The 27,949-nt window shown below is 37.4% G+C and overlaps 5 protein-coding genes, 1 long non-coding RNA gene and 1 pseudogene across 10 annotated transcripts; 4 read left to right on the top strand and 3 right to left on the bottom strand.

Annotated features, from left to right (window-relative positions):
* The first annotated feature begins 658 nt into the window (after nucleotides 1-658).
* Nucleotides 659-4,588, top strand: LOC139778063 (uncharacterized; annotated as a pseudogene).
* On the bottom strand, nucleotides 4,259-5,440 carry LOC139778069 (uncharacterized). Its single transcript, XR_011719485.1, has 3 exons — nucleotides 5,348-5,440; nucleotides 4,625-5,241; nucleotides 4,259-4,557 (listed from the first exon to the last, which is right to left on the bottom strand). It is a non-coding gene; the product is annotated as an uncharacterized lncRNA (long non-coding RNA).
* Nucleotides 4,990-10,257, top strand: LOC139778065 (uncharacterized). Of its 2 annotated transcripts, none has more exons than XM_071715823.1 (6): nucleotides 4,990-5,081; nucleotides 5,428-5,979; nucleotides 6,062-6,205; nucleotides 9,065-9,619; nucleotides 9,706-9,852; nucleotides 9,955-10,257. In XM_071715823.1, exons 2-6 carry the CDS (start codon nucleotides 5,428-5,430, stop codon nucleotides 10,099-10,101), a joined length of 1,545 nt encoding a protein of 514 aa, XP_071571924.1. In that variant the 5' UTR covers nucleotides 4,990-5,081; the 3' UTR covers nucleotides 10,102-10,257. The 2 variants fall into 2 exon arrangements, with proteins under 2 accessions (XP_071571924.1, XP_071571925.1); XM_071715824.1 differs by having other exon boundaries at nucleotides 4,991-5,081; nucleotides 5,417-5,979.
* Nucleotides 10,258-10,313: 56 nt separating this feature from the next.
* In (protein inturned) lies at nucleotides 10,314-14,735 on the bottom strand. 4 transcript variants are annotated; one of them, XM_071715819.1, is made up of 13 exons: nucleotides 14,421-14,735; nucleotides 14,147-14,355; nucleotides 13,786-14,086; nucleotides 13,323-13,595; nucleotides 13,096-13,167; nucleotides 12,760-13,016; nucleotides 12,594-12,683; nucleotides 12,166-12,508; nucleotides 11,723-12,060; nucleotides 11,325-11,653; nucleotides 10,975-11,141; nucleotides 10,618-10,866; nucleotides 10,314-10,547 (listed from the first exon to the last, which is right to left on the bottom strand). In XM_071715819.1, exons 2-13 carry the CDS (start codon nucleotides 14,290-14,292, stop codon nucleotides 10,503-10,505), a joined length of 2,610 nt encoding a protein of 869 aa, XP_071571920.1. In that variant the 5' UTR covers nucleotides 14,293-14,355; nucleotides 14,421-14,735; the 3' UTR covers nucleotides 10,314-10,502. The 4 variants fall into 4 exon arrangements, with proteins under 4 accessions (XP_071571920.1, XP_071571918.1, XP_071571917.1 ...); XM_071715817.1 differs by having other exon boundaries at nucleotides 10,314-10,866; nucleotides 14,147-14,369; XM_071715816.1 differs by having other exon boundaries at nucleotides 10,314-10,866.
* A 128-nt stretch (nucleotides 14,736-14,863) lies between these two features.
* Fzy (cell division cycle 20 protein fzy) lies at nucleotides 14,864-17,982 on the bottom strand. Its single transcript, XM_071715822.1, has 8 exons — nucleotides 17,810-17,982; nucleotides 17,554-17,719; nucleotides 17,264-17,400; nucleotides 17,097-17,188; nucleotides 16,713-17,004; nucleotides 16,342-16,639; nucleotides 15,760-16,080; nucleotides 14,864-15,618 (listed from the first exon to the last, which is right to left on the bottom strand). The coding sequence occupies exons 2-8, from the start codon at nucleotides 17,664-17,666 to the stop codon at nucleotides 15,294-15,296; spliced, it is 1,578 nt and encodes a 525-aa protein (XP_071571923.1). The 5' UTR covers nucleotides 17,667-17,719; nucleotides 17,810-17,982; the 3' UTR covers nucleotides 14,864-15,293.
* A 360-nt stretch (nucleotides 17,983-18,342) lies between these two features.
* Nucleotides 18,343-21,035, top strand: LOC139778108 (uncharacterized). The gene is made up of 5 exons (XM_071715899.1): nucleotides 18,343-18,900; nucleotides 19,016-19,211; nucleotides 19,471-19,695; nucleotides 19,796-20,021; nucleotides 20,497-21,035. The coding sequence occupies exons 1-5, from the start codon at nucleotides 18,750-18,752 to the stop codon at nucleotides 20,545-20,547; spliced, it is 849 nt and encodes a 282-aa protein (XP_071572000.1). The 5' UTR covers nucleotides 18,343-18,749; the 3' UTR covers nucleotides 20,548-21,035.
* Nucleotides 21,036-21,931: 896 nt separating this feature from the next.
* Nucleotides 21,932-27,941, top strand: LOC139778100 (uncharacterized). Its single transcript, XM_071715887.1, has 13 exons — nucleotides 21,932-22,434; nucleotides 22,507-22,833; nucleotides 22,977-23,292; nucleotides 23,361-23,606; nucleotides 23,691-23,842; nucleotides 24,012-24,157; nucleotides 24,267-24,375; nucleotides 24,446-24,618; nucleotides 24,709-24,819; nucleotides 24,900-25,013; nucleotides 26,297-26,525; nucleotides 26,635-26,750; nucleotides 26,850-27,941. Exons 1-13 carry the CDS (start codon nucleotides 22,113-22,115, stop codon nucleotides 26,961-26,963), a joined length of 2,475 nt encoding a protein of 824 aa, XP_071571988.1. The 5' UTR covers nucleotides 21,932-22,112; the 3' UTR covers nucleotides 26,964-27,941.
* The last annotated feature ends 8 nt before the right edge of the window (nucleotides 27,942-27,949 follow it).

Raw genomic sequence — 27,949 nt, 5'->3', positions numbered from 1 at the left:
TTCATTGCAAGAACGGCGTGGAAAAAAAAACTCGGGCTCGTTTCGATTGTTTGAAAATTGAGGAATTTAATTTAGGGGAGTTCGAGAGCTAGGCTGCGTTCGGAAACGTCACCCGGGTACACACGGGTATACTCCCTTCTCCTTCTAACTCGCTAAGATAGAAAGAGAAGGGAGTATACTCGGGTGACGTTTCCGAACGCAGCCCTACTTACCAACTTGCGTCCCTTGCGTCGGACACGTGATTGGTGGATTTTTTTTTTTCGTGTATTGTATTATGAAGGAATCGACACATTTCTGTCTCTCAAATGTAGATAATATAGGTCACGTATTAAAAGCGTGGAACGGGATTCGCGCCCGGAATTCGCTTCGCGCTTCCGTTATGACTCAAAACTAGGCGTATTATCGATTTATACGTCATGCCTGCCTAGTGCCTCCGGCGTTGCACGAAGATCCTGAAACCCTGGATAGAGCTTCGGAGAAAGCGCGCGACAAACGGTAAGTAGCCAGCGCACCGGTCATTCGCTTCGTCCTCAACATCTCGATCTTCTCGTTCGACCCGAGTGACACACCGGACGATCTTTCACTGTCGAGGTAATATCGCTTTATTCCTTCGAGCGCAATATCAGCTGTTCGCGATATCATGTACCTGCAACAATCGTGTATCTTTCGCGTCATGCGGGTGACAAAAGTTCGCGGAAATCCAGACTCGACGACGGCGAGATGCCTCGACGACCGAACGTCTTTGTCGTCTTGACATCGAAATAACCGCCGGGCGCCGGCGGAATCGTGTAACATATGCGTTGATGCGTCACAGAAGTTTATAACAGTTACTACGTTTACGCGAGCGTTACTTTTGTAGTAACTTACGATAATTCCTTCGCGTAAACAGGATTTTTCTTCGCGTAAACGGGATTTTGTAGTAACTTACGATAATTTACTTCGCGTAAACGAGTGATTTATCGTAAGTTACTACAGAAGTAACGCTCGCGTAAACGTAGTAAGTGTCAAGTGTGTTGACAGATGATAGGACAGTTCAGTGTCACTCCTTCGAGTTCCCGCGTGATGTTCGACGAGGAGGACAACAACGGTTTGGTGCTCTGTGACAAGTACATGCCGGTCGAGGTGCTAATAGAGATCTTCTGTCACGCCGACTGCAAGACCCTGTTGAGGTGCCAGTTGGTATGCAAACGCTGGAAGATGCTGATGAACCAGGTCTGGCACAAGAAGACCGAATGGACGCTGGGCAAACCATTCCCGTGGAACGATGAGATGCCCTGGACAGTTTACTATCTCGCATGCACGAAGAAGCCGTACGAGAGTAACCTGGTGAAGAATCATTCCGTCGCGGAGGATGTGGACCACTGGGATATAATTCCGAACTGCGATGGTTGTTGGATGATCGAGGAACCACCTATCGGCATGCCGCAACTGCCGCAAACTGAACCACTGTTTAAAGACGGACAGATCTGATTCGCAACGTCTTATGAGGATACCACCAAAGTACAAGCTATAATTCTGACGGACGAGGGGATCCATCCATATATTCTGGACACTTATCAACCACCTATAGAGGTATTGCCAAGCTTTATGTGATGGAAATTATATATAGGAATTATATATAATTGTGGATTATATAATGTCATGTACGTTATAGGTACACTCTAAAAAATCCAAAGTAAGACATGTTTGAATTTCAAACATTTTTCTACAGAAATGACTGATTATAAGTTGTTTTTCCTGTAGACTACTTTTCATCATTTATAAGTAACTGACTATCAATATCTGACTGAAAATGTGTTTGATATTCAGTCAGATATTGATAGTCAGTTACTTATAAATGATGAAAAGTAGTCTACAGGAAAAACAACTTATAATCAAACACTTATTTCTTAGAGTGTAAGCGAATGGTACGGCTGCCAATGGGACAGTCCAGGAGAATATCAATTGAGAGTTAAATTACTTCGTCACGACAATACAATGATAGATGAATTTCTATTTAGAGATGTTCTAGAAGGAGAGAAACAGAATCGATGGCTGAAGGTGGGTATCCATAAAATTAATTCACGGTTTTACTTAAATACCGTAATACTATCTCGAATTTATATTTTCTTGTATGCTTTGTTGTGCACAGATTGCGCACGTATTTAAGAATTATGGACCTGGTCTTAGACGGATTACCTTCCAGCACGGTGGAAAGCATAGATCATATTCGGTAGAATGTTGTGGCAGGAAAATGGCCGGTGCATATGTTTGTGTGAGAAGTCCATGAGAAAAAATTTAAAAATAAAGAATTTTATGTAATAAAACAAAGAGCATACCAAATGTGAAATGTATAAAGTTTTATATAAATAATGTAATAACAGTTTAATATTGTTATTTAATAAAAACTGATTCTGTTAAAAAATTAATTTTTTATTATTAAAAGTGTAATTTGTTAAAAATTATTGATATACAGTATTGCATACACAATAAAAACTGATTTTTAATAAAATAAAAATTTATGTAAAACAAAATATGCGTGTAATTTCTTTATACGTAGAGTGTAATCGAAAAGCTATTTCGATTAGGTTTTGAGGCGCGGAGTCTTGGTGGCACATGGATAACTCTTTCGGATGGGGGCTCGTGTAGAGGCGTCCAGTTACCCAGAAAGCTGTATTTTCCCATTCGAATAATACACCGTGTTCTTTAACAGCGATTAAACTTCTATTGATCGCTCTTTTATCTATATCTTGATTTAACATCTTAAATCTTACTGTATTATGTAGCAGTCTATGGATAACATGTACACACTTGATGAACTGAACAAGAATTTTGTTATTCTTCGGTGTATTTTGAATGGGTAGGTACTGATGATAAAAGAATTCCTTCTACCATGTCCAAATAATGATACAAATGATTTTTATCGTCTGCCGTTAGCTTTTGCGGTATCAAATATTCCGCTTGGTTTAACAAGTTATCTCGTATCTTAGATATATCCATTGTAATTATATGCGTTACTATCGCTCTATAAGAAAAAAAGTATCGGTAAATATATTAGTATTAAATGTGTTGACAGATGATGGAACAGTTCAGTGCCACTCCTTCGAGTTCCCGCGTGATGTTCGACGAGGAGGACAACAACGGTTTGGTGCTCTGTGACAAATACCTACCGGTCGAGATGCTGATAGAGATCTTCTATTACATCGCCGACTACAAGACCGACCTGTTGAGGTGCCAGTTGGTATGCAGACGATGGAAGATGCTGATGAACCACATCTGGCACAGGAAGACCGAGCGGACGCTGGGCAAACCGTTCCCGTGGAACGATGAGATGCCCTGGACAGTATACTATCTCGCATGCACAAAGAAGCCGTACGAGAGGAACCTGGTGAAGAATCATTCCGGCGCGATGTATATGAAGCACTGGGATTTAACTCGGGAAGCCGATTGGAGGGTCGAGGAACCACCTGCCGGCATGCCGAAACTACCGCAAACTGAACCACTGTTCAAAGATAGACAGATCTGTTTCACAACGTCTTATATTTTTTATTCCACCAAAGTACAAGGTATAATTCTGACGGACGAGGGAATCCATCCATATATTCTGGACACTTATCAACCACCTATAGAGGTATTGCCAAGCTTTATATGATGGAAATTATATATATATATATATATATATATATATATATATATATATATAGGAGTTATATATATAATTGTGGATTATATAATGTCATGTATGTTATAGGTAAGCGAATGGTACAGCTGCCGATATCCAGCAAGATATAAATTGAAAGTTAAATTATTTCGTAATGACGATACAATGATAGATGAATTTCTATATGGAGACGTTCTAAAAGGAAAGAAACGGAATCAATGGTTGAAAGTGGGTATCCATAAAATTAGTTCACGGTTTTACGTAAATGGAAACTTAAATACGGAATACTATCTCCAATTTATATTTTCTTGTATCCTTTGTTGTGCCCAGATCGCACACGTATTTAAGAATTATGGACCTGGTCTTAGACGGATTACCTTCGAGCACAGTGGAGTGGGTAGATCATTGGAGTGGGAAGAAACTTACGAGAGTAAAATGGCTGGGGCATGTGTTTGTGTGAGAAGTCCCTGATAAACAATTTTAAAATAAAAAATTTCATGTAATAAAAAGTCATTGATTCCAACGAAACGATCCGAAGAGCATACAAAATGTTAAATGTATAAAGTTTTATATAAATAATGTAATAAAAGTTTAATATTGTTATTTAATAAAAACTAATTCTATTAAAAAAATAATTTTTTATTATCAAAAGTGTAATTTGTTAAAAATTATTGATATACAGTATTGCATACATAATAAAAACTGATTTTTATTAAAATAAAAATTTATGTAAAACAAGATATGCGTGAACTGCCGCAGGCCCCAAGTGAAGCAGTTCCACGACTCCAAGATCAAGTTCCCGTTGCCGAAGCGAATCCAGCACAGGAATCGCATGCCGCTGTTCAGCGTCCGGAAGCCGCGCACGTATTTCCTCTAAGCGCGACACGACATTTTCGTACCGCGACGCTAATACTGTTCTACAGGAAATAAAGGGACTTTCAACATAAATTGCTCACACAATTATGACACGTTTTCTTCTCCTACCTTACTTTCATTTCAAGAACGGCGTGGAAAAAAACTCGGGCTTGTTTCGATTGTTTGAAAATTGAGGAATTTAATTTAGGGGATTTCGAGAATCGAGAGCCGAACTCACTCTGCATCTCTTTCTAACTGTCCCTTTAGAAAAAGACGAAGAGTGTCGGCCCCGAGAGCTACCAACTTGCGTCCCTTGCGTCGGACACGTGATTGGTAAATTTTTTTTTTCGTGTATTATAATACAAGGAATCGATACCTTTCTGTCTCTCAAATGTATAGATGATAAGATAGGTCACGTGTTAAAAGCGCGGAACGGGATTGGCGCCCGGAATTCGCTTCGCGCTTCCGTTATAAGTCAAAACTATGCGTATTATTATCGATTTACGCCATTCCTGCTTCCGGCGTTGCACGAAGATCCTGAAATCCTGGACAGAGGATAGAGCTTCGGAGAAAGCGCGCGACAAACGTAAGTAGCCAGCGGTCATTCGCTTCGTCCTTAACATCTTAACATCTCGATCCTCTCGTTCGACCCGAGAACCGAGCGACACACCGGGCATTCTTTCCCGTCGAGGGAATGTCGCTTTATTCCTTCGAGCGCGATGTCAGCTGTTCGCGATATCACGTACCTGCAACAATCGTGTATCTTTCGCGTCATGCGGGTGACGAAAGTTCGCGGAAATCCAGACTCGACGACGGCGAGACGCCTCGACGACCGAACGTCTTGGTCGTTACCTCGAAATAACCACCGGGCGCCGGCGGCATCGTGACATATGCGTCACGGAAGTTTATAACAGTGTCAAGTGTGTTGACAGATGATGGAACAGTTCAGTGCCACTTCTTCGAGTTCCCGCGTGATGTTCGACGAGGAGGACAACAATGGTTTGGTGCTCGGTGACAAGTACCTGCCGGTCAAGGTGCTGATAGAGATCTTCTGCCACGCCGACTACGAAACCCTGTTGAGCTGCCAGTTGGTATGCAGACGATGGAAGATGCTGATGAACCACATATGGCACAAGAAGACCGAGCGGACGCTGGGCAAACCGTTCCCGTGGAACGATAAGATGCCCTGGACAGTATACTATCTCGCATGCACGAGGGAGCCGTACGAGAGAAACCTGGTGAAGAATCATTCCGGCGCGCTGTATATGAAGTACTGGAATTTAATTCAGAACGGCGGTGATCAATGGAGGGTCGAAAGACCACCTGCCGGCATACCGGACCTGCCGCAAACTGAAACACTATTCAAAAACAGACAGGTCTGTTTTGCAACGTCTTATGACCATTGTACCCAAGTACAAACTATAGTTCTGGAGGACGAGGGGATCCATTCACATATCCTGGACACTTATCAACCACCTATAGAGGTATCGCCAAGCTTTATGCGATGGAAATTATATGTAGGAATTATATATAATTGTGGATTATATAATGTCATGTATGTTATAGGTAAGCGAATGGTACGGTTGCCGATGGGACTGTCCAGCAGAATATCAATTGAGAGTTAAATTACTTCGTCATGACGATACAATGATAGATGAATTTCTATTTAGAGATGTTCTAGAAGGAGAGAAACTGAATCGATGGCTGAAGGTGGGTATCCATAAAATTAGTTCACGGTTTTACTTAAATACGGGATACTATCTCCAATTTATATTTTCTTGTATGCTTTGTTGTGCACAGATTGCACACGTATTTAAGAATTATGGACCTGGTCTTAGACGGATTACCTTCGAGCACAGTGGAAAGGATAGATCATATTGGGCAGGACATTATGGTAGTAAAATGGCCGGGGCATATGTTTGTGTGACAAGTCCGTGAGAAAAAATTTAAAAAAGATTTTATGTAATAAAACAAAGAGCATACAAAATGTGAAATGTATAAAGTTTTATATAAATAACGTAATAACAGTTTAATATTGTCATTTAATAAAAACTAATTGTATTAAAAAATTAATTTTATATTATTAAGTGTAATTTGTTAAAAATTATTGATATACAGTATTGCATACGTAATAAAAACTGATTTTTAATAAAATATAAATGTATGTAAAACAAAATATGCGTGTAATTTCTTTATACGTAGAGTGTAATCGAAAGGCTATTTCGATAAGGTTTTGAGACGCGGAGTCTTGGTGGCACACAGATAACTCTTTCGGATGGGGGCTCGTGTAGAGACGTCCGATTACCCAGAAAGCTGTATTTTCCCATTCGAATAATACACCGTGTTCTTTAACAGCGATTAAACTTCTATTGATCGCTGTTTTATCTATATCTTGATTTAACATCTTAAATCTTACTGTATTATGTAGCAGTCTATGGATAACATGTACACACTTGCTGAACTTAACAAGAATTTTGTTATTCTTCGGTGTATTTTTTGAATGGGTAGATACTGATGATAAAAGAATTCCTTCTACCATGTCCAAATAAACGTAATGATACAAATAATTTTTATCGCCTGGTGTTAGCTTTTGCGGTATCAAATATTCCGCTTGGTTTAATACGTTATCTCGTATCTTGGATATAGTGTAATTATATGCGTTACTATCGCTTTATAAGAAAAAAAGTATCGGTAAATATATTAGTATTAAGTGTGTTGACAGATGAGATGGGACAGTTCAGTGCCACTCCTTCGAGTTCTCGCGTGATGTTCGACGAGGAGGACAACAACGGTTTGGTGCTCGGTGACAAGTACCTGCCGGTCGAAGTGCTGATAGAGATATTCTGCCACGCCGACTGCAAGACCCTGTTGAGGTGCCAGTTGGTATGCAAACGCTGGAAGATGCTGATGAACCACGTCTGGCACAAGAAGACCGAGCGGACGCTGGGCAAACCGTTCCCGTGGAACGATAAGATGCCCTGGACAGTATACTATCTCGCATGCACGAAAAAGTCGTACGAGAGGAACCTGGTGAAGAATCATTCCGGCGCGATGTATATGGAGCACTGGGATATAAGTTACGACGGCGGTGATCGTTGGACGGTCGAGGAACCACCTGCCGGCATGCCGGAACTACCGCAAACTGAACCGCTTTTCAAAGACAGACAGATCTGTTTCGCAACGTCTTATGAGCATTGCATCAAAGTACAAATTATAATTCTGACGGACGAGGGGATCCATCCATATATTCTGGACACTTATCAACCACCTATAGAGGTATCGCCGCCAAGCTTTATGCGATGGAAATTATATATAGGAATTATATATAATTGTGGATTATATAATGTCATGTATGTTATAGGTAAGCGAATGGTACGGCTGCCGATGGGACTGTCCAGCTGGATATCAATTGAGAGTTAGATTATTTCGTAATGACGATACAATAATAGATGAATTTCTATTTAGAGATGTTCTAGAAGGAGAGAAACAGAATCAATGGCTCAAGGTGGGTATCCATAAAATTAGTTCACGGTTTTATATAAATGGAAACTTAAATACAGGATACTATCTTCAATTTATATTTTCTTGTATGCTTTGTTGTGCACAGATTGCACACGTATTTAAGAATTATGGACCTGGTCTTAGACGGATTACCTTCGAGCACGATGGAAAGGATAGATCATTCTGGGCAGGACATTACGGCAGTAAAATGGCTGGGGCATGTGTTTGTGTGAGAAGTCCGTGAGAAAAAATTTAAAAATAAAAAATTTTATGTAATAAAGTCAATTGTTTCCAACGAAACAAAGAGAATACAAAATGTTAAATATATAAAGTTTTATATAAATAATATAATAAAAGTTTAATATTGCTATTTAATAAAAACTAATTCTGTAAAATTAATTTTTTATTATCAAAAGTGTAATTTGTTAAAAATTATTGATATACAGTATTGCACACATAATAAAAACTGATTTTTAATAAAATAAAAATTTATGTAAAACGATATGCGTGTATTTTCTTTATACATAGAGTGTAATCGAAAAGCTATTTCGATTAGGTTTTGAGGCGCGGAGCCTTGGTGGCACACATATAACCCCTTCGGATGGAGGCTCGTGTAGAGACGTCCGATTACCCAGGAAGCAGTATTTTCCCATTTGAATAATACACTCTGTTCTTTAACAGCGAAACTACTATCAATCGCTGTTTTATCTATATCTTGATTTAACATCTTAAATCTAGAGTCCTATATAAATCTTACTGTATTATGTAGCAGTCTATGGATAGCATGTACACACTTGTTAAAGTTAACAAGAATTTTGTTATCCTTCGGTGTATTTTGAATGGGTAGGTACTGATGATAAAAGAATTCCTTCTACCATGTCCAAATAAACGTAATGATACAAATAATTTTTATCGCCTGCTGTTAGCTTTTGCGGTATCAAATATTCCGCTTGCTTTAATAAGTTATCTCGTATCTTGGATATATCCATTGTAATTATATGCGTTAATACTATCGCTCTATAAGAAAAAAAGTATCGGTAAATATATAAGTATTAAGTGTGTTGACAGATAATGGGACAGTTCAGTGCCACTCCTTCGAGTTCCCGCGTGATGTTCGACGAGGAGCACAACAACGGTTTGATGCTCTGTGACAAGTACCTACCGGTCGAGGTGCTGATAGAGATCTTCTGCCACGCCGACTGCAAGACCCTGTTGAGGTGCCAGTTGGTATGCAAACGCTGGAAGATGCTGATGAACCACGTCTGGCACAAGAAGACCGAATGGACGCTGGGCAAACCATTCCCGTGGAACGATGAGATGCCCTGGACAGTATACTATCTCGCATGCACGAAGAAGCCGTACGAGAGGAACCTGGTGAAGAATCATTCCGGCGCAGAGTCTTTCAAACACTGGGAAAGCCTACGTAAAGGCTATGATTGTAACGTCGAGGAACCACCTATCGGTATGCCGCAACTGCCGCAAACTGAACCACTGTTCAAAGACAGACAGATCTGTTTCGCAACGTCTTATTATGACTGGCAGGAATCTAAAACACAAACTATAATTCTGACGGATGAGGGGATCCATCCATATATTTTGGACACTTATCAACCATCTATAGAGGTATTGCTAAGCTTTATGTGATGGAAATTATATATAAGAATTATATATAATTGTGGATTATATAATGTCATGTATGTTATATGTAGGTAAGCGAATGGTACGGCTGCGAATGGTACTGTGCAACAGAATATCAATTGATAGTTACATTATTTCGTAATGACGATACAATAATAGATGAATTTCTATATCGAGATGTTGTTATAAAAAAAAAGAAACGGAATCAATGGCTCAAGGTGGGTATCCATAAAATTAGTTCACGGTTTTATATAAATGGAAACTTAAATACGGGATACTATCTCCAATTTATATTTTCTTGTATGCTTTGTTGTGCACAGATTGCACACGTATTTAAGAATTATGGACCTAATCTTAGACGGATTACCTTCGACCACAGTGGAAGTTCATTAATACAGGATGGTATAACGAGGGAAGGCTGGAGCAATAAAATGGCTGGGGCATGTGTTTGTGTGAGAAGTCCCTGAGAAAAAATTTTAAAATATAAAATTGTATGTAATAAAAAGTCATTGATTCCAACGAAACAAAGAGCATACAAAATGTTAAATATATAAAGTTTTATATAAATAATATAATAAAAGTTTAATATTGTTATCTAATAAAAACTAATTCTGTAAAATTAATTTTTTTATTATCAAAAGTGTAATTTGTTAAAAATTGATATACAGTATTGCATACATAATAAAAACTGATTTTTAATAAAATGAAAATTTATGTAAAACAAAATATGCGTGTAATTTCTTTATACGTACGCAGTGTAAGTACTACGAGTGTAATCGAAAAGCTATTTCGATTAGGTTTTGAGGCGCGGAGTCTTGGTGGCACACATATAACTCCTTCGGATGGGGGCTCGTGTAGAGGCGTCCGATTACCCAGAAAGCTGTATTTTCCCATTCGAATAATACACCGTGTTCTTTAACAGCGATTAAACTTCTATTGATCGCTGTTTTATCTATATCTTGATTTAACATCTTAAATCTTACTGTATTATGTAGCAGTCTATGGATAGCATGCACACACTTGTTGAAGTTAACAAGAATTCTGTTATCTTTTGGTGTATTTTGAATGGGTATTGATGATAAAAGAATTCCTTCTACCATGTCCAAATGAACGTAATGATACAAATAATTTTTATCGCCTGCCGTTAGCTTTTGCGGTATCAAATATTCCGCTTGGTTTAATAAGTTCTCTCGTATATTGGATATATCCATTGTGATTACGTTACTATCGCTCTATAAGAAAAAAAGTATCGGTAAATATATTAGTATTAGTTATTTGTAACATTCGCTATAAATTTTTTGTTGTAAATACTCTTGTTCGGATCACTGTGCGGTAGTTACCTTATATATATCTATATCGGAATCGCTGTCGTCAGAATATCTCGATGTCGAATTAATCTTCTCTCTGGTTGCTCGTCTTCCAAGTATAGGCATCGCCTCGTCGCTCATTTCGCTAACACCACCTGTTCCTTGGCTGAGCGAATCTTCAGACGTTTGTAAGGAATATACTAAACATACATGACAAATGTAACTCGTAAAATAACACTCGTATAAGAAATGAAATAACTATTGTATAATGCGTTATTATATTGCGTTACATATATTGAAAAAATGACAAAGAAATCTAAGATACGGTATGAGAAATATTTGAGAGACATCATTTCACTGCATTTCTGTCTATTGTAACTTACCGGAACCCGAGATCACGGGACTTTCTTCAGGACTACGTTTCTTCAAGATAGAAGGCAATTCTTGCGGTTTTTTATTAATAGTAGAATTGACATTTTGCTTAGACGGAACAGTTTGCGCGTCGGACGATTTTATCAAGCCAAATAGGTTTTCCGTTATGCTGGATGACGCTTTCGTCGTAGTATGTTCCTCATACGTTATCACTTCTGGTCTGGTATTCGATGTAATCCACTTTGAGGCCAAGACTGTGACTCCTATTTTTTGTACATGCTTCAGTGTTTCTTGAGCTTCTTCCACGTAAAATACATCCGGGCCTATCGCGTCATTGTACCTAATTGAATGATAAAATTTAAATAGAAAATAACATTCGAATTGTGTATAAAAAATAATATACGCTCACTTCGCGGTGCATCCGCCGGATTCCAATAGCACCGCTAATAAATCATGTCCATATCCGACAACCAATAAAAACCATTTTCCATTGGGTATTAATAACTGGCTGCCGTCGTTGCTGTCAACGTTTCCGCGATTGCAAGACGACGGATAAATCTGTTTCCACAGAACCAGACATTTCACCTGTTCCTGGTTCACCAGATTTAACAGACCGTTGTGTCTTAGAAACGAATGTACGTCGATCAGGTCTTCGTGGGGCAAATGAGATCCCAAAAGGTGGCACTTGTGATAAATGCAGCTCCCTAATATAGTATACAGTCTTTGACAATCCATAGGATCTTCATTCTGTTAAACATGCGCGTCTATTAGATATAGATGCTTATTTATAGTTTAAGCACGTAAGCACATTCTTGACAATTTAAAATACAGTTGAAATAAGTATCGATATACCCAGTCTCTGTAATCCATAGCTTCCATCTCGCTTAACGCAGCATCTATCTGAATTTGCGCATCTCTCGGTAGCTGTACAAAACTTGCGACTGAAAAAGCGCTTCTAAATTTATAATTCTCCACACTTTCGGTACCATTTTCTGGCTTTGTCGAATTCTTTTTAACGTCAGCATCTTTGCAGAAATCTTTGACACTAGTTAATCTATGCACAATTAGCGTGAAAAAATGATCTAAAGAGGACTGGTTTTCCACGGAAGTAAAGCACTTTGTTAGCGACTGATAGGTAAATTCTAACGTCCTGACAATATCCTCTGTAATCTTGACAATCTCCTGAGAGGTACAACTACAAAGAAGTAAATCGATGAAATTTGTATTAAAGTAGCTACCATGTTTCTTCCATGCATTGTATTTTTATATAAAATTTTTACCATTTGCCAGGTAAAGCTATCAAAAGTAATTCATCGTCGCGAGATGTGTATGCAATATGCATTTCTTCTTCGCCTACATGGACAGTTGTACTAGAAAATATAAATTATATGACGTATTATTTTATAGATATAACATACCTAATATTAAGATACATATATAGTATACCTGAGTGGCTGCGAACCCACTATACTGGGTAATAAATGGTTAAGAGTTATAAAAGCTCCTCTCGCCGTGCACAGAGATGAATGCACGTTTTTGATTTCGGATCGCGGAAACGTGTACAACACGCCTTGCAACTCTTGTCCCATTTCCGAAAGATCCGCAGTCTTTAAATATATTACGCCCAACGGATAATCCAATAGAGATTCCATAAAGGAATTACTGTTCTTTTTATTGATCAGATTTTGGACCAATATCGATTGCTAAAAAAAAATACCATCTGTAAAATCCTATCTCATGTAATACCACTCTTACCGTCGTATTTGTATGAAAACTAATTACTTTTGGTTCATTTACTTTTGATAGCTTTGCAGTAACATCAACACCAGCTACTCTTTGCAATTCTAATGTCACCTGTAAGTGGAGAATTTTTAAATCTTTTCTTAAAAAATTTAATATAGATTTAAATAGATATAAATATTATATTATAATTACGCGCAGCGCAGACTCTCAATGAATTTATTAATCACTATCATCGTCATTGATTCTGAGATTTATTAAAATCTTACATTTGACGGGGCAGCGATTTCAGATAGTATCCGATCTAAATTTTGGAAAGTAACATTGTTCGAATTGACGCTCCGTAACCAGTCCCCGATTTTTATATTTCTGTTCTTCATAGCTTCACCATCGGGTATAAATCCTGCCACCATAACTCTCACTTTGTCTGAGAACGCACCCGGAGTGATACCAAAGTACGCTTCGCACAGGGTTGCCCTTCGTCCCAGCTTGTGTCTTCTCTCGGGATCGACCCACAAAGTGACTTCTCGAATTTCTCCTGCCTGATTATTGCAGACGTACATCAATAGATGCAAGAAGCAAATTTTATATACGTTTCATTTGTCAGATTAGATTGTTTGATTAGATTACACTTAAATCTCACTCTTAGCTTGCGTGTTTTAAAATCTTTTACTTTTAATTTTTTTTTAAACATTAATTTATCACTGTTGCACCGGATGCTTTAATCAATACCTGGAAATCTTGAAACTTGACCTCCTTGCCTCCATCTCCCTTCTCCTGAGCAGCTGTACTATTCGCTGCAGCGCTGTTGTTGATCCTTTTGTTTCTCGTGCTCCAACGCTTGCTTTCCTTGCGTCTGATAAGACGAAACAGTTTGCCGGCTCTCGTGCTACGGCGACGAGTTAATTCAGGTTGAGGACTCTCGCTCTTATCCTCCGAAGTTGTGGGATTCTCGAGTAGACTCTCCTCTGCCGATTCTATGTAGAATACCTCGCCGGTGGGTCCGATCTCCGACTCCCATTCAACCAAAGAGCTGCATTTACATTTAATCGTTTGAAAAACATGTCTTTTCAAAGTATCCGATTGAATTTACCTGCCGGTGTCCGAGTAATATGATCCTGTGCTGGAACCACTGTCACTTGCCCACCAATCATGATCATCTTCGTTGCAGATATCCGCGGGGTACGGCTGTTTGCATTTGGATTTTAATAAAGCACTCTTGTTCTCTGCCTCGTTCATATTCCGTTGAAAATTATTGCGTCAAAAATATCCTTACTTCACAATAGCCAACTCTGCAACCATCTTAAAAATAAAACCTGAACTTATACACATATACAATATTGTAATATTAAATATAAAACAAGTACCATATTTTTCCGCACTAATATCCTGCAGTATAGCACGTCTATCAATTATTATTTCACTTATATTTATTTATTTTGCATATATTGACTACGAGCAAGTTTATTCGGCTAGACTCAAACAGGTAGTCTGCCCACTTGCCACTACCCAAACGCACCTGTATGGTGCCCCTGATGAATACAAAGCTTGCTTGCTTGTGGGAAGAGAAAAAGAGTGGGGAGGCGACGAGCACACCTTTTTACTCTCATATGCGTGAAAGGTATAGCAAGGTTCTTATATGTACGCGAAACTGAAAGTGACGAAGAATCAGACACACGATTTAAATATATTTAGATTTTATGAATTTATAAAAAATGTCAAATGTAATGAAAAAAGACTTTTCTTCGCCGAAAATTAGCAACGAGATAGTTAAAGTTTATTGCAAAATGGCACGAGAAAACTCCTCAACTTACTATAAAAAAATTTATTTATTCATTGCTTACATTTATCATTACTCTAGAAACGATCGTACCGTATAGAACCTGAATTTCCATGTAATAAAAGAGACGTGATACGCTGCCGCAAGCTTGTTTTGTACTTCAAATTATTTAACAATAATATATTCTTATATATCTACTTTCTCCACCAGTCACGCATGCATCCCACATACAACCCGTATTTCTTGATATAGAATGTTATACATTTTTTTTTTGCTTCTGTATAAAATAGACGTTTCATCAATTGATTCGATACGTCAATGTTTCTACGTTCGACAATGACCGAATCTTGTCATATATTTATACTATTTCTATTCTTATATTATATACCGATCGCGTATAATCAGTTAGAAAAAATAAATACTGAAATAATTGCTGAGCAACATGCGCTACGTGTCTATTTTATCGAATCGATTGTTTAAGTCTAGACGCGACTGATTTTACGTCGTTACAGTCTTTCTTTTTCTGCGGGTCCATTTGGAAACACTTCCAGAGCCTTAACGTTTCATCGGCACCGGCGCTGAGCACCGTAGTTCCGTCCGGCGACATGGCCAAATGCAATACGCGACTGGTGTGTCCGGTAAGTTCCGCGATCTTCGTCATCATCGGGTATTTCCAGATTGTCAGCTGATTTTGCGCATATCCGTGCCCAGAAACGATCTCTTTGTAGTTCGTAGACCACAATAAAGCGCAGACCTGAGACTTGGTGTCTATCGTATTCAAACAGCTACCTGTTATAAACAAAAAAAATCGAATAACGTGTTACAATCTTTATATCATTCTCACTACTAATTATTATATTCATTTCTTATTACTACGTTAAATTTAGTATGCTTTATTATAATTTACAAATCGCCTCTCCGGTAACTTGCCTACGTTGCAATTCCAAAACCTAATGGTACGATCGGCGGTACCGCCACCGCTCGCGAGTACATTATTTTGCCAAGGACACCAAGCAAGCGCTTTTACGGCAGCTTGATGATGATTGAATGAATAAATAGGTTGTGTCTGAGAGTGCCTTTGTCCGGTGATCGACGACCAGATTTGTAGCATGTTGTCGTTGCCGCCACTCGCCAAATACTGCCCATCGGGCGACCACTTCAAGCCGCACACTTCTTGAGCGTGTGCGTTTATAGTCGCGATCAAATGATCTCGTTCCCTGACATCGTGATGCACTATTTTACCAGACCTTTAAAACAATTACAATAATTTAGCTTTAGTCCTAATCTTAAAACTATCTCACGCTTTTATTTTCGATTTTAATGTCGGTTATAATTTATTTCCATTTTAATGATTGGAGTTTCCTAAAATCTTCAATAAAAGTACTTAATTTTGAATTACATTCATTAATTTAATCAATAGCTCTACAAAATCATTTTTTATAAAGATTAATTAATTTCTTTTAGAAGTTATGGATAACCAGGAAAATTAGCTATAGCCCGCGTAGTACCTGCAACCGCTTGACAGTATATGGGAATTCCAGGAGAGAGAACCGACTCTGGCTACATGTCCGTTCATGACGCGCATTCTCTTCATCTGACTGCAATCCCACAATTCTGTATTGCCTCCTGTGGTACCCACTGCCAAATATGGACCTTCCTGAATCCACGCGACGGAACACACATAATCGTTCGCCTCCAATTCAAATAGTTGCTCTATAGTACCAGTTGCGGCGTTCCACAAGTAAACGTTAGCGCCTAACGCCACAGCCAGGATATTATTGTTCGACCAATCCACCAAGTTTAGATCTGTAAATATCTTTATTCATACGTCCTTCCACGTCTTTCAGAGAGGAGAAACGCAAGAGAGCAGGTCGCTTACAGTAATCATCAATAATTTCAGGCGCATCCAATATTCTGTCAGGGGCCTGCGGTATGTATCTTGTGGAAGCTCTGACGCTAGCCGGCGTCTTAGTTTGACTGTACAGAACCTTGAGGGGATTCTGATATCCCTCAGGCGGCGCTGGTGCTTTAACCTGATAAGACAAAACCCTCGCGTTGTTTATGTCGCCACCGTGAAGATTCTCTCCTATGAGACGCTGCATCTCCCGTTTCGTAGGGCTCGTTCTGTCGGCTCGGTCTCTATCTTGTTCGGCATTCTGTTGCTGAAGAATCTGAAGTAGAAAAAAGAGCGATGTATAAACGTACTATGAAATTATAACATACTGAGATATCTTGGAATTTTTTTTACGGAACCGATACTCGCTTTGAAGTGACTTAATTCAAAATTAGTTGTGGCTCTCGACGGGATGAATCTGTCACCGCCGTTGGGCGTCTTGGCTGGGGTGGTGGATCGACCTGTGAGAGGCAATTGAAATTTCGTTTTTTTCAAGTATTTATACGTTAGCAACGTATAAACATGAGGCATCTTACTTGGCGATTTTTTGGTGCATTTGGAGGGAGTTTTCTTAGTTTTGCAGTCGCTCCTCTTTGTCGGGGTCTTTCCCGATGTACTGCTGGTGAAAGAACAGCCCGTAACTTTCTTCGACGAGTTCAAGCTGATATTCACGCTGAAATTGTGGAAGGAAATTCGTGTTAGGCAAAGCCGATGTGTCTGCACGCGAATTCGATGATTTCGCTCGACGTTTAAAAATCATGTAAATTAAGTTATCAATTGAATTAGATTACCGGATAAGATCCCCGATGAAATTCAAGACAGTTACCTCAAATTCGACGCCTCCATGCATTTCTTTTGCCATCGTGGAACCGCGCCTTTGATCGCGTCGTCCATGCGGGTCAAATTATCAAGCTCCTTCATGAATCTCAAGTGTGACATGACGGGTGAATAGCGCGTGTCCTCGGAGCGCACGACCGGCCGCTGGAAAAGCTCTGAAATACGGTCCGAGAATGAGAATCGACGGACGAACGTCGAGCGTCGAGCGCGTCGGCGAGAGACAATCAACGCGGCCGAGAAATAACCGGCTGAAAGTGCAGAAACACCAATTCTATCGACCCAGCTTCTGTCGATGCCTAGGATACGTGGGATACGCGTCGATCAGCCAATACTGCCAATACTGCCAACGCCGCGTGAATCCCTCACGAGGCGAATGCGTGGTTTAAATGGACGCGACGCTTGGCGACGCTACAAGGGGAGATTTAAAAAGAACGTTAACTTTTAAACCGCCACCGGTCGTTCTTGTTTTGCCCGCGCAGGTGTCGCCGCGTGCTTCCGGTTGAATTTGAAATTCAGGGCTGCGTTCGAAAACGTCACCCGAGTGCACACGAGTATACTCCCTTCTCTTTCTATCTCAGCGAGTTGCACACTATGCTTCCACCTAGTGACAAAAAAAATCCTCTTTTCGATGAATTTTGGAACGCGTTCGGTCAGGTGTGCGCTGTGCGATAAAGAAACCCGCGAGATTTAATTTGAATTTGCGACATGGTCGTAGTTCTTGTATTTCTGGTAAAATAAGTTTCAAATTTCATTAACTTCTTATGATTAGTCAGATTAGTTTATGAATTATAGGCATTTGAAAGTCTCCTTTACAAGACCGTTCGTACCCTGAGACTTTTTAGCTGAATTTCTTGCACGGTTCACCTTTTTTTCTTTTTCTTTTCACGTTGGAGAGAAAAACTGGTGTAGCATTTTCAAAAATACAGTCGTCTTTTCCTTTGACCAATCAGAAATTTGTCCAAGATACAAGAAACAACATGTGGCTCCTCGCATAATGTGACAGGACAGTTTGTGTCAGTTTGTATTAGCCGTTGCACGTGTTTATTAGCTGGTCGTAACAGGTTCGAAAGAATATCTCTCGCGATCGTAAAACATTATAAAACAAATAAACTTATGCCAAATATATCAAGTTTATTAGATTTCTATTAGATATTACATATTGTATTTTGTTCGCGAAGAAAAGCCATGCCATCGTGCTGTATTCAAAATTGCAAGAGTCATACTGCGCGAAATGCTACGCCGAAAAACATTAAATATTTTTATTTTCCAAGAGAAATAGCTGTTCGTCAGCAATGGCTTAATGCCTGCCAAAGAAAAGAAAGTGAAATTGGTTCGGGTAAGTTAACATTAAGAAAATGATAAGTTAGTGTTTTAACTTCCAACTCAACCCAATGTCATTGTTACTTACATGTGTTTACATACATCACAATCATGATTTAATATATTTATAGCAAGAATATGCAGTATCCATTTTAAGGAAAATTGTTACGCGCTTGTGAAGACAAAACCACGATTAATAAATGACCCAGTCAAAGAAATTTTAAGATTAAAAGAAGGATCTATTCCAACAGAATTCTTAAATCTAGAAAAGAAACGAAGAGGTCGAATGTCGCAGAGCAAGGAAGATAACAAAAAAATTAAAGTACCGTAAGTATTTTCTAGATTGTTATGTACATAGCTGTATATATTATACTGTGTCTGAATTTAAGTATCAGATCACTCGTGGAAAGAGAAAGTTACAAAAAATATAGATAAAGTAGCTACACAAAATATGGAAGAGCAAAGTAAATCGATAAAACAACAGGTGTATGTAGCTAAATGTTTCTTTAAAATTATTATTTAATAGATTCCAATCATAATCATATTTAAGTTGTTCGTATATATTGTTATGAAAAGTATTTTACAGAAAGCAAGGGATTGACCGGATTGACGATAATTTAATGCAATTAAAAATGTCAGAGCAACGAAACCTAAAACTTTTTGACAAAAATCAAAATCTTGAAAAAAGAATTCGAGATTTAAGTAAACAGGTTGCACAGTTGCAAGCAAAAATTAAAAACATGACGAAAAATATAGATAAAGTAGCTACACAAAATATAGAAGAGCAAAGTAAAGCGATAAAACAACAGATGTATGTAGCTAAATATTTCTTTAAAATTATTATTCAATAGATTCCAATCACAATCATATTTAAGTTGTTAGTATATATTGTTATGAAAAGTATTTTACAGAAAGCAAGGGATTAACGATAATACAAATTATGTTCATGTCAAAACGTTATCAATGCAATTAAGAGAGTTAAAGGAACTGAACCGAAAACTTTCAGACAAAAATAAAATTCTTGAAAAAAGGATTCGAGATTTAAGTACACAAGTTGCACAGTTGCAAGCAGAAATTAAAAACATGAAAAATAAACATAAAGAAGTGAAAACAACAGTCATCGATGCTCTACATAAGGTATTTACACCTAACTAGATTACAATGTTAATGTCGCCGACAAAGAATCGTATAAAATAGTCATTTGAAGATATTATGTCATTTCGTTACGATCATTACCCAGTGAGAAATACCTCATCAAAACGATATCAAACTGACTAGATTGAATAGATGAAATTTTCATCTATTTGACGTCAATTTGATATCGTTTTGATGAGGTATTTCTCACTGGGTAAGTTTAGAAGCATATAGCTATTTAAGAAATGTAAAAAAAATCGTGCAACAACACTGCAAAACTGGGTTATAAAGGAAACACTATTTATAAGTTAAGCAATAAGGAAAATATGTGTAAAATAAAATAGTCATGTTCTGGAAGAACATGTTCCTTTATTTAAAATTGTTTTAATATAATATCACTCCTATACTTTCTTTTGTATTATAAATTACACGTCTCTACAACTTCGAACAGTATTCATAGTCCAATCTTATATTTCAGATTATAGAAAGGCTCTCATCTGAAGACATTGCAAGGGCTGATTCATTATAACATCTTGTAACTTGAAGACGATTTTAAATATAACGGGACTAATGCTGCACTTAAGGTCATAGCGCTACATTCTGGACAAAAATTTGATTAGCTGTTTTATTCGGTGTTCTTCGGCCGCCAAAGAAAATAAACAATATGCATATTGTGCGTTGCAACTGTGAGCTAGACAATATACTGCTCGTATAGAGATCAGCATAAATATCAATTTCTATATTAATAACATGCATTTTTTTATGTGTCACTAATGTTACTATGTACAGTTAATAAATATATCAAAATTAAAATGCAATTAATCTGCTTCACCTTGTATACTTCCACTTGTTGCGAACTTATGTAGACCGGGCTTTACGCGGAAAATACATGCCATGTGACTTCAGCCTTACTTGTAGGTACAACCCGGGGCCCTTTAACCGTTGATACGTCGATGGTCCATCGAAAAACATGGCGGAACATCGGAAACCAATAGATCAAAGGTGCCGACAGAGAGTGACCAGTAGTGCAATTCTGTAACACGTTATGCCGTCGTTATGAGCTATAACGACAATTGCAAAGTAAAAAAAGATAAAACGTAAATTAAACCGAAATTAATGTTAATCTACATTGATAGAAATGAACATAGAAAAACTAATTAGAATCCGATATCTGGATCATAAAGGTTTGTTCTTTGTGAAAATAAAATAAAAATTTAAATAAAGTGCAGAAGATATATATATATATATGAAACAAAAATAAAATTAATATATAATTAAAGTGCGGAAGGTATATCGCAGTGCATCTACAAAGAACAGAAGCTTGTATCAGATTACGCATTGGAGAGTGTAAATTACTAATTAAAGATTAGAATTTAACCGCTCGGAACAAAGGGATTAATGAAATAAAACTTTAATTTGCAATTATTCGCAGTGCGTAATTTGATTTGACAGACTTTAGGGCCGGACGGGCCGGTATTCATAGTCGGTTCTTATTTCAAGACCATCTTAAGTAATGTCTTAAGATGCTAATATGGCTCTGTGGCCGGTATTCATAGTCGGATCTTATTTCAAGACCGTCTTAAGTAATGTCTTAAGATGCTCATACGGCTCTGTGATTGGTTCATTACATCTTAAGATCGTACTTAAGACGGTCTTAAATTTAAAACCCGACTATGAATACCGGCCTGTGATTGGTTCATAACATCTTAAGATCATACTTAAGACGGTCTTAAATATAAGAACCGTCTATGAATACCGGCCTAGTTCGTGCCTGACAGCTGCACTATGCTGTACTTTCTGCACTTGGAAAGGAATAAGTATGCAGTTTGGCATCGGAGAGAGAGAGACGGGAATGATGAAAAGTGCAAAAAGTTGAGAAGTTACAAGAACAAACCTTATCAAAATCTAATCTCAAATCGATTACCTATACAAACACGTCAGTAAGGTTACTTCGAGTTCCTTGGAGTGTTTGCTTCGCTGTGGTGTTCGCGCGGAATTTCTCTCTCCTCGCAAAACAAGTAAAACAACTTCGGTGGACTGGAGCGGGAACGCGATAAGCGCAAATAAGTAAGCAATTACAAGCGGAATAACGCGATGACAGATTTATTTGACATCGCGAATCTGATCACGACCGTTGGCGTCGACGGCGTGAAGATCAAGCAGGAGCCCGGGATACCGGAGAAATCGTCCAACGAGATCCTCACGGAGCTCTTCAGCACCTTCGACACGCCGGACGACGGCGTTGCGTCGCCGTTGAACAACGACCAGCAGGTGCCGAATGGCGACGTCGACGAGACCGCCGAGCCGGATAAGGCTGAAACGAAGAAGAAAAAGACCAAGAAGAAACACAAACACAAGGAGAAGAAGCACAAGAAGAAGTCGAAGCACGATTCCTCGGATAACAGCGATGCGGAGGGTAACGATTCGCATTAGATATCACCTTGACACCGTACGACGACATAATCACTTCTTTGCCTGTCCTAAACAGGTGTCAAGAAGAAGAAGAAGCACAAGAAGAAGTCCAAGCGGAGGCGTGATTCTGTTTCCAGCAAATCGTCCGACCTGGGACCTAAGGCCAAGATAGCAAAGACGGATGACGACAATGATTTAGGAAGCATCAAATATGATGATGGAAAATCTCATCTTGACGCGTCAGAAAAGATGGATACAAATGACGAGAGAAAATCAGACGACGTAAAGAAAGATTCGGATACAACGGACAAGCTCTTGGATAATCTTGGCAGTCCTGAATTACCTCCTATGTCAAAGAAGGTAGATGACGAATCTGATGAGCCAGTAATACCTAAACTTCTTGGTGTGTACTCCTCGCTGTTAATAACATTTACGAATTATTTTCTAAAGTAATAAATGATATTAAGAAATAGATAATTGATAATTAAGAATATATATAAAAAGGAGAAGATGTGTACAATATAAATGATATTTTTCTATAAACAGAAAAACCAAAGCAGCCTTCTCAAGGAAAAATATTGATAAAGGATCTCAAGAATAGTGCCGTTTATAGTGAAACGGTAAAAGCGATAGAAAACAAGCAGAAGGCAAAAGCCGCGAGAATGGAAGACGGCGAGCTATCGGACAGCAGCAGCAACGATAATAGGACACCTACTTTGAGTCCTACACCGCCTCGGAATCGGTCGTTATCGTTCAGCCCAAGTACAGATAGACTAAGAAGCAAAATGTTTAGTCCGACAAGAGGATCGGTTACTTCAAAAAATGATCTTAGATTAGTCTTGAAAGAGAAGGAGAGGAAAAGGTCAGAAATAGTGTAAAGAAAGGAAAGATTTATATAGGTAGTGATTACATAAAGAATTTAAATTGCAGAAGCACAAGAGATAAGGACAGTCGTTCACAAGACAGAAGATCAAGATCGCGGACGCGATACAGCTCGCATAGCAGTAGGAGCGACAGGAGAGAAAAACAGAGAGGCAGAAGCAGAGAAAAACGCGAAAGGAATAGAAGCAGTGAAAGACGAGACTCGGGCAGAAGCAGGGAAAGACACAGATACAGAAGTCACAGTGAAAATAAAGACAAATATGCGCGAGGTCGAAGTGCGAGCAGGGAGAGAAAGTTAATATCGCATTAAATTATTTAAGAATACGATAACGTTTGTCTCAATCTTGTGTACGTAATATATTTTCTTTTTTTTTTTAGGGAGAGAATAGAGATTAACAAGAAGAAACTTTTAGAAATCGCAAGGAGAAATGTTATAAGCATGATAAAACAAGGAACTCTGTCGGTAGTCCAGCAAAATAAAGCTATTGCTGCTATACAATCTGGCGGGAAAACAGTGGACGAACTCACAGGTAACTTTTTTCGTTTACATTAATTTTATCAGTGATTTTATATATGTAATCTGTTATTTTTTTAATATTGTTACAATTATAACATTTATAATATTTTCTATTATTTTCTGTTGATCTGTTATTAATTAATCATATAATTTTACTTATATGTAATATTATGTTTTCACAGATTTTTGTAAATCATTATCCAAGTCTGAAGCGTTAGGTGAATTATCTAGCATTTCTTCTGAAGATGATGAAAGTGAATCTGAAAAGGGATTTCATCATCCTTTTCTCTTAAAAGAAAGACCTAGTTCCATTATAATGAATATTAAGGTTGGTATAATGAGATTTGTAATCGATAATCCATCGTATTATCGATTACAAATCTCATTTCACAAATATAAACATGAAAGTTTAAAACAAACTTTATTTCCTCCTTTAGGATGCGAAACAGCTGCCAACAAGAACGTTCCAAGAAAAAACAGCTGAAACGTCAAACCAGTTGCGATTGCAGTTTCCTGTCTCCAGTGGACAACATCATAGAAGAACCGGTAGGTATTTTTAAGATATAATTCGTGGCTTTGTTCCAATGCACCTACGTGATACAATATTTGCCCTCAGAAAACGAATGGGTACCTGTTACACCAAAGAAACCGGAACCAAAAAAGATATTTGTACCAGCTTCTACAAGTACACTATCGACTGTAATGCCACCGCCTCCTGTGCAACCTACGCAACCTATGCCTGTGCAACCTACGCAGCCTATGCAAACTGTTTTTCCAACAACGACAGAGGTAAATAAAATGAAAAGCGTATCATATATCAATCAATTAATTACACAGTCATCAATTATTAAAAAGATTATGTATCAACTGTGATTGCAGACTATGGATATTGGCTCCATAGTGTCTGAAAGATTAGCAGCTATAAGAAAATTAAGGGAAAATCCAAATGACGTAAGCGCTTTGAATGCAATGCATCGGGCACAAAATGAGGTAAAGAGAGGCAATTATAGATTATCATAAAATAACGTGAGTTCTATGTATACATAAATTATTTATTTATGATATTATAGATGAAAACCTGGGCTGAAAGTAAGCAGATACCAGGTCAGTTTACTGGTAGTACAGGGGTTAAAGTACTTACACCTGCAGAATTGTCTTCAGGTTATCAAGCCTGGGCACGTAAGGTAAAGTTACTATTGTACATTTTATTCCATTCCGGTTCCACAAAATTCATCCTTAGATCAACCAAACAAAAAAAAAACTCCCGATGCCCGATGCATTTTCAAATCAAACACAAATTATTGTTATACACTACAAAAAAGTTTCTTTCATTTGTATAACATATACGTGTTTAATAATGATCTGTAGTTTCAAAAAAATGCGGCATAATTAAAATTAAAATTTTCATTAAGAGAACATTTTATGTATGTAGTATATAAATGCATCTTAACGTACATCCATTATAATTCCCTTCTCTTCCTGTCTCTTACTAAACAATGAAATAGGTTCAATATATCTTATAATGATAATATTCCATGTTAATATCGAGCTGTTTAAGATGTAACTTTGACCTGACATTGTTTAGTAAATACACCATTGATACACCGATATTGCCTGTAACAAGTTTTCAGGCACGGTCTCCACTAGAATCAATAAAAAGTTAACGTTGATGTTAGTAGAGACTGTGTTGTAGGCACAGACTATTTCTTATTTAGGAGTGGATTCTGTGCCTGCATGGACACAGGAGCATTATTATTTCAATGAAAATTAAATTTCAAAGATTTCAAAAAAATCAGAATCTTACTAATAAGTTTATTTTATTCTAGCAATAAATTTTATAACAAGAGCAATACGGAAAAGATTAGGATATTATACATATTATTCTAAAATATTTAATTGATCGCAAATTGTATTATGCAGATAATAAATTTTGACTGAGATAATGAGCTCTTGTGAGATTATTGCTAATTATCGTCAGCTTCCTACTATAGGATTTCACCAGAAGCCGGTATATTGTCTCTTAATCATAAAGCTGGGATATTTAGCATTAGTCTGCATCCACCTGAGGGTTTGTTACAGGCATATAGCTACGTCAGAGAAAAAACAACTTCGGCAGCCCGGTGCAGAGATTATTATTTGTTCGGTATGTATCTGTTTGGTAAGTATTCTTGAGTTGTGTAACAGATTATCGTTATATTTTCAACACACAGAGAGGTTTTTTCTCAGACTATAACTGAAATAATAATATATCTCCCTGAAAGAATAATATATCTGTCTTACTATCTTTATGAGTTTATTTATTTGAATTGTGTCATCTAATATACGTATATCTTTTAGCAATTATATATTGACTCCAAAGTGTATAGGACCTATATTGTAACTCAACAACTATATTTTAATACTATGTATTCGCGCGATGCAACTCTACACAAATTCATTATTTCTTCTAATTCGACAAATTATTTAGGATCAATTACTATCAGCCCAGCCTTTATCGGGTGGGATGGGTATGGCGTTACTGCAGAAGATGGGCTGGCGACCTGGTGAGGGTCTAGGCAAGAATAAAGAGGGGGCCTTGGAACCGTTACAACTGGAGGTTAAATTGGACAAGAAAGGATTAGTTTCCGAGCAGGATATCATGCAAAAAGCTGGCAAACCTGCAAAGCCTATGGTACCAACAATCAAAACATTGGAAGGTATATCATAATTTAGATTATTTTGCATATATATATATATATATATATATATATTTCTAAAGATAAATTTAAACTAAATTTGATTATCTATGCAATTATTTTGTTCCAGGCAAACATCCGGTGTCACTTTTAGGAGAATATAGCACAAAGAAGAAACTCGGAGCGCCAGTTTACGAGTTGTGTTTTGAATCTGGACCGGATCACAGGAAGAATTTTCTCTTCAAAGTGAGCATTATTATAAATAATTTAATATTATTATAAATAATTTAATATTTACATTTAGTAGATATATATTCTTTATACACATGTATAAATCTATTACAGGTGAAGGTAAACGGCATCGAATATAAGCCGAGCGTAGCGAGTTCGAACAAAAAACAAGCAAAGGCAGAAGCAGCGCAAATATGTCTACAAAGCTTAGGCTTGCTGCCTTTGTAGTCTCGTGTATCAATATAATCGCGCAAGGAGTTTGTAGATTGCTGTCACGTAATGCTTATCAGTTTTTCTCAGAAAAAATAAAATGATGTCACACAAATAATTTCGCGTGTCATCCTGAAAGTGATGTTGCGAAAAATTAACGAGTGACTGATGTTGCCAAGGTCTTATAATAATAAGATAAATAATTTATAATTATATTTTTATTCAAAATAAAAATATAATTAATCATTAAAGCTAATTTAGACTGTGCAATAGAACACATAGAGTAAGGTGTGCATACAACTGCAAATCAGCCATACAAATTTCACTCGAATTTATTGCAATAACGAAAAGATATGAATGTCCCTCTTAGAATTCATTCATCGGTTGCTTGAAGAATTAAATATTAATATGTACGCTTGCAAGCCTTTTTAGAAGCCTATAAAATTAAGTGTCTTTATGTTCCACATATTTTTACACTTTTTATTTATTGTAAATACCGTATAAGATAGAAGTTTGTATACAGAAGCTAGCAATCTCAATTTAAATAAAGATTTAATTTACGAAATTCTTGTCACGTTGACTCGTTTTCAATTTCTTCTCTCCTTGTCTTAAAAAGTTGTCTTCTCTATACAAGAATTGTTAGAACTCCGCTTTATCTATCATCTTTCCTCGAATTACATTTACCATTACTATTCCTAAAAATTTTTACTAACATTTTTCTCTCCAAAATAATGCCTAAACTAATACCCATCAGTTTCGAGAAAACTGCTTGTAAAAAAATTTAGGAATAGTAATATTTATATAAATATATATATGTATGTGACGTAATGTTTTAATGAAATAGACAACTGTCGTTTTATATAAAATTTTATTTGGCACAGAGCAAGTGCTGTGAGTCGAAGATGTGTTCGCACGTAACAATATGGTCTCTAAAAATACATATTTAAGAGATATTTTTCAAAGATGTAATAATAAATATAATAATATAATATCAAATATATACA

Source organism: Temnothorax nylanderi, unplaced genomic scaffold, assembly GCF_030848795.1.
Source record: "Temnothorax nylanderi isolate EJ_2023f unplaced genomic scaffold, tnyl_v1.0 TNYL_tig0172_pilon, whole genome shotgun sequence".
Lineage (NCBI taxonomy): Eukaryota > Metazoa > Arthropoda > Insecta > Hymenoptera > Formicidae > Temnothorax > Temnothorax nylanderi.
This window is presented reverse-complemented; position numbering and strand designations above follow the sequence as displayed.

Excerpts from the sequence above, each read along its gene's own strand:
- LOC139778100 (XM_071715887.1), top strand. The coding sequence starts at position 22,113 with ATGACAGATTTATTTGACATCGCGAATCTGATCACGACCGTTGGCGTC. Across the intron at positions 24,158-24,266 it reads CCATTATAATGAATATTAAG|GATGCGAAACAGCTGCCAAC; the intron begins GTTGGTATAATG and ends TTCCTCCTTTAG. Across the intron at positions 26,526-26,634 it reads AACAATCAAAACATTGGAAG|GCAAACATCCGGTGTCACTT; the intron begins GTATATCATAAT and ends ATTTTGTTCCAG.
- LOC139778108 (XM_071715899.1), top strand. The coding sequence starts at position 18,750 with ATGCCATCGTGCTGTATTCAAAATTGCAAGAGTCATACTGCGCGAAAT. Across the intron at positions 19,212-19,470 it reads AACAAAAAAATTAAAGTACC|AAAGCAAGGGATTGACCGGA; the intron begins GTAAGTATTTTC and ends AGTATTTTACAG. Across the intron at positions 20,022-20,496 it reads TCATCGATGCTCTACATAAG|ATTATAGAAAGGCTCTCATC; the intron begins GTATTTACACCT and ends CTTATATTTCAG.
- LOC139778065 (XM_071715823.1), top strand. The coding sequence starts at position 5,428 with ATGATGGAACAGTTCAGTGCCACTTCTTCGAGTTCCCGCGTGATGTTC. Across the intron at positions 5,980-6,061 it reads CTTATCAACCACCTATAGAG|GTAAGCGAATGGTACGGTTG; the intron begins GTATCGCCAAGC and ends TGTATGTTATAG. Across the intron at positions 9,853-9,954 it reads AACGGAATCAATGGCTCAAG|ATTGCACACGTATTTAAGAA; the intron begins GTGGGTATCCAT and ends TGTTGTGCACAG.
- In (XM_071715817.1), bottom strand. The coding sequence starts at position 14,292 with ATGAACGAGGCAGAGAACAAGAGTGCTTTATTAAAATCCAAATGCAAA. Across the intron at positions 13,596-13,785 it reads TCAAGTTTCAAGATTTCCAG|GCAGGAGAAATTCGAGAAGT; the intron begins GTATTGATTAAA and ends TGCAATAATCAG. Across the intron at positions 13,168-13,322 it reads AAATCGCTGCCCCGTCAAAT|GTGACATTAGAATTGCAAAG; the intron begins GTAAGATTTTAA and ends CTCCACTTACAG.
- Fzy (XM_071715822.1), bottom strand. The coding sequence starts at position 17,666 with ATGTCACACTTGAGATTCATGAAGGAGCTTGATAATTTGACCCGCATG. Across the intron at positions 17,401-17,553 it reads ATGGAGGCGTCGAATTTGAG|CGTGAATATCAGCTTGAACT; the intron begins GTAACTGTCTTG and ends CCACAATTTCAG. Across the intron at positions 15,619-15,759 it reads TGGAATTGCAACGTAGGCAA|CTGTTTGAATACGATAGACA; the intron begins GTTACCGGAGAG and ends TATAACAGGTAG.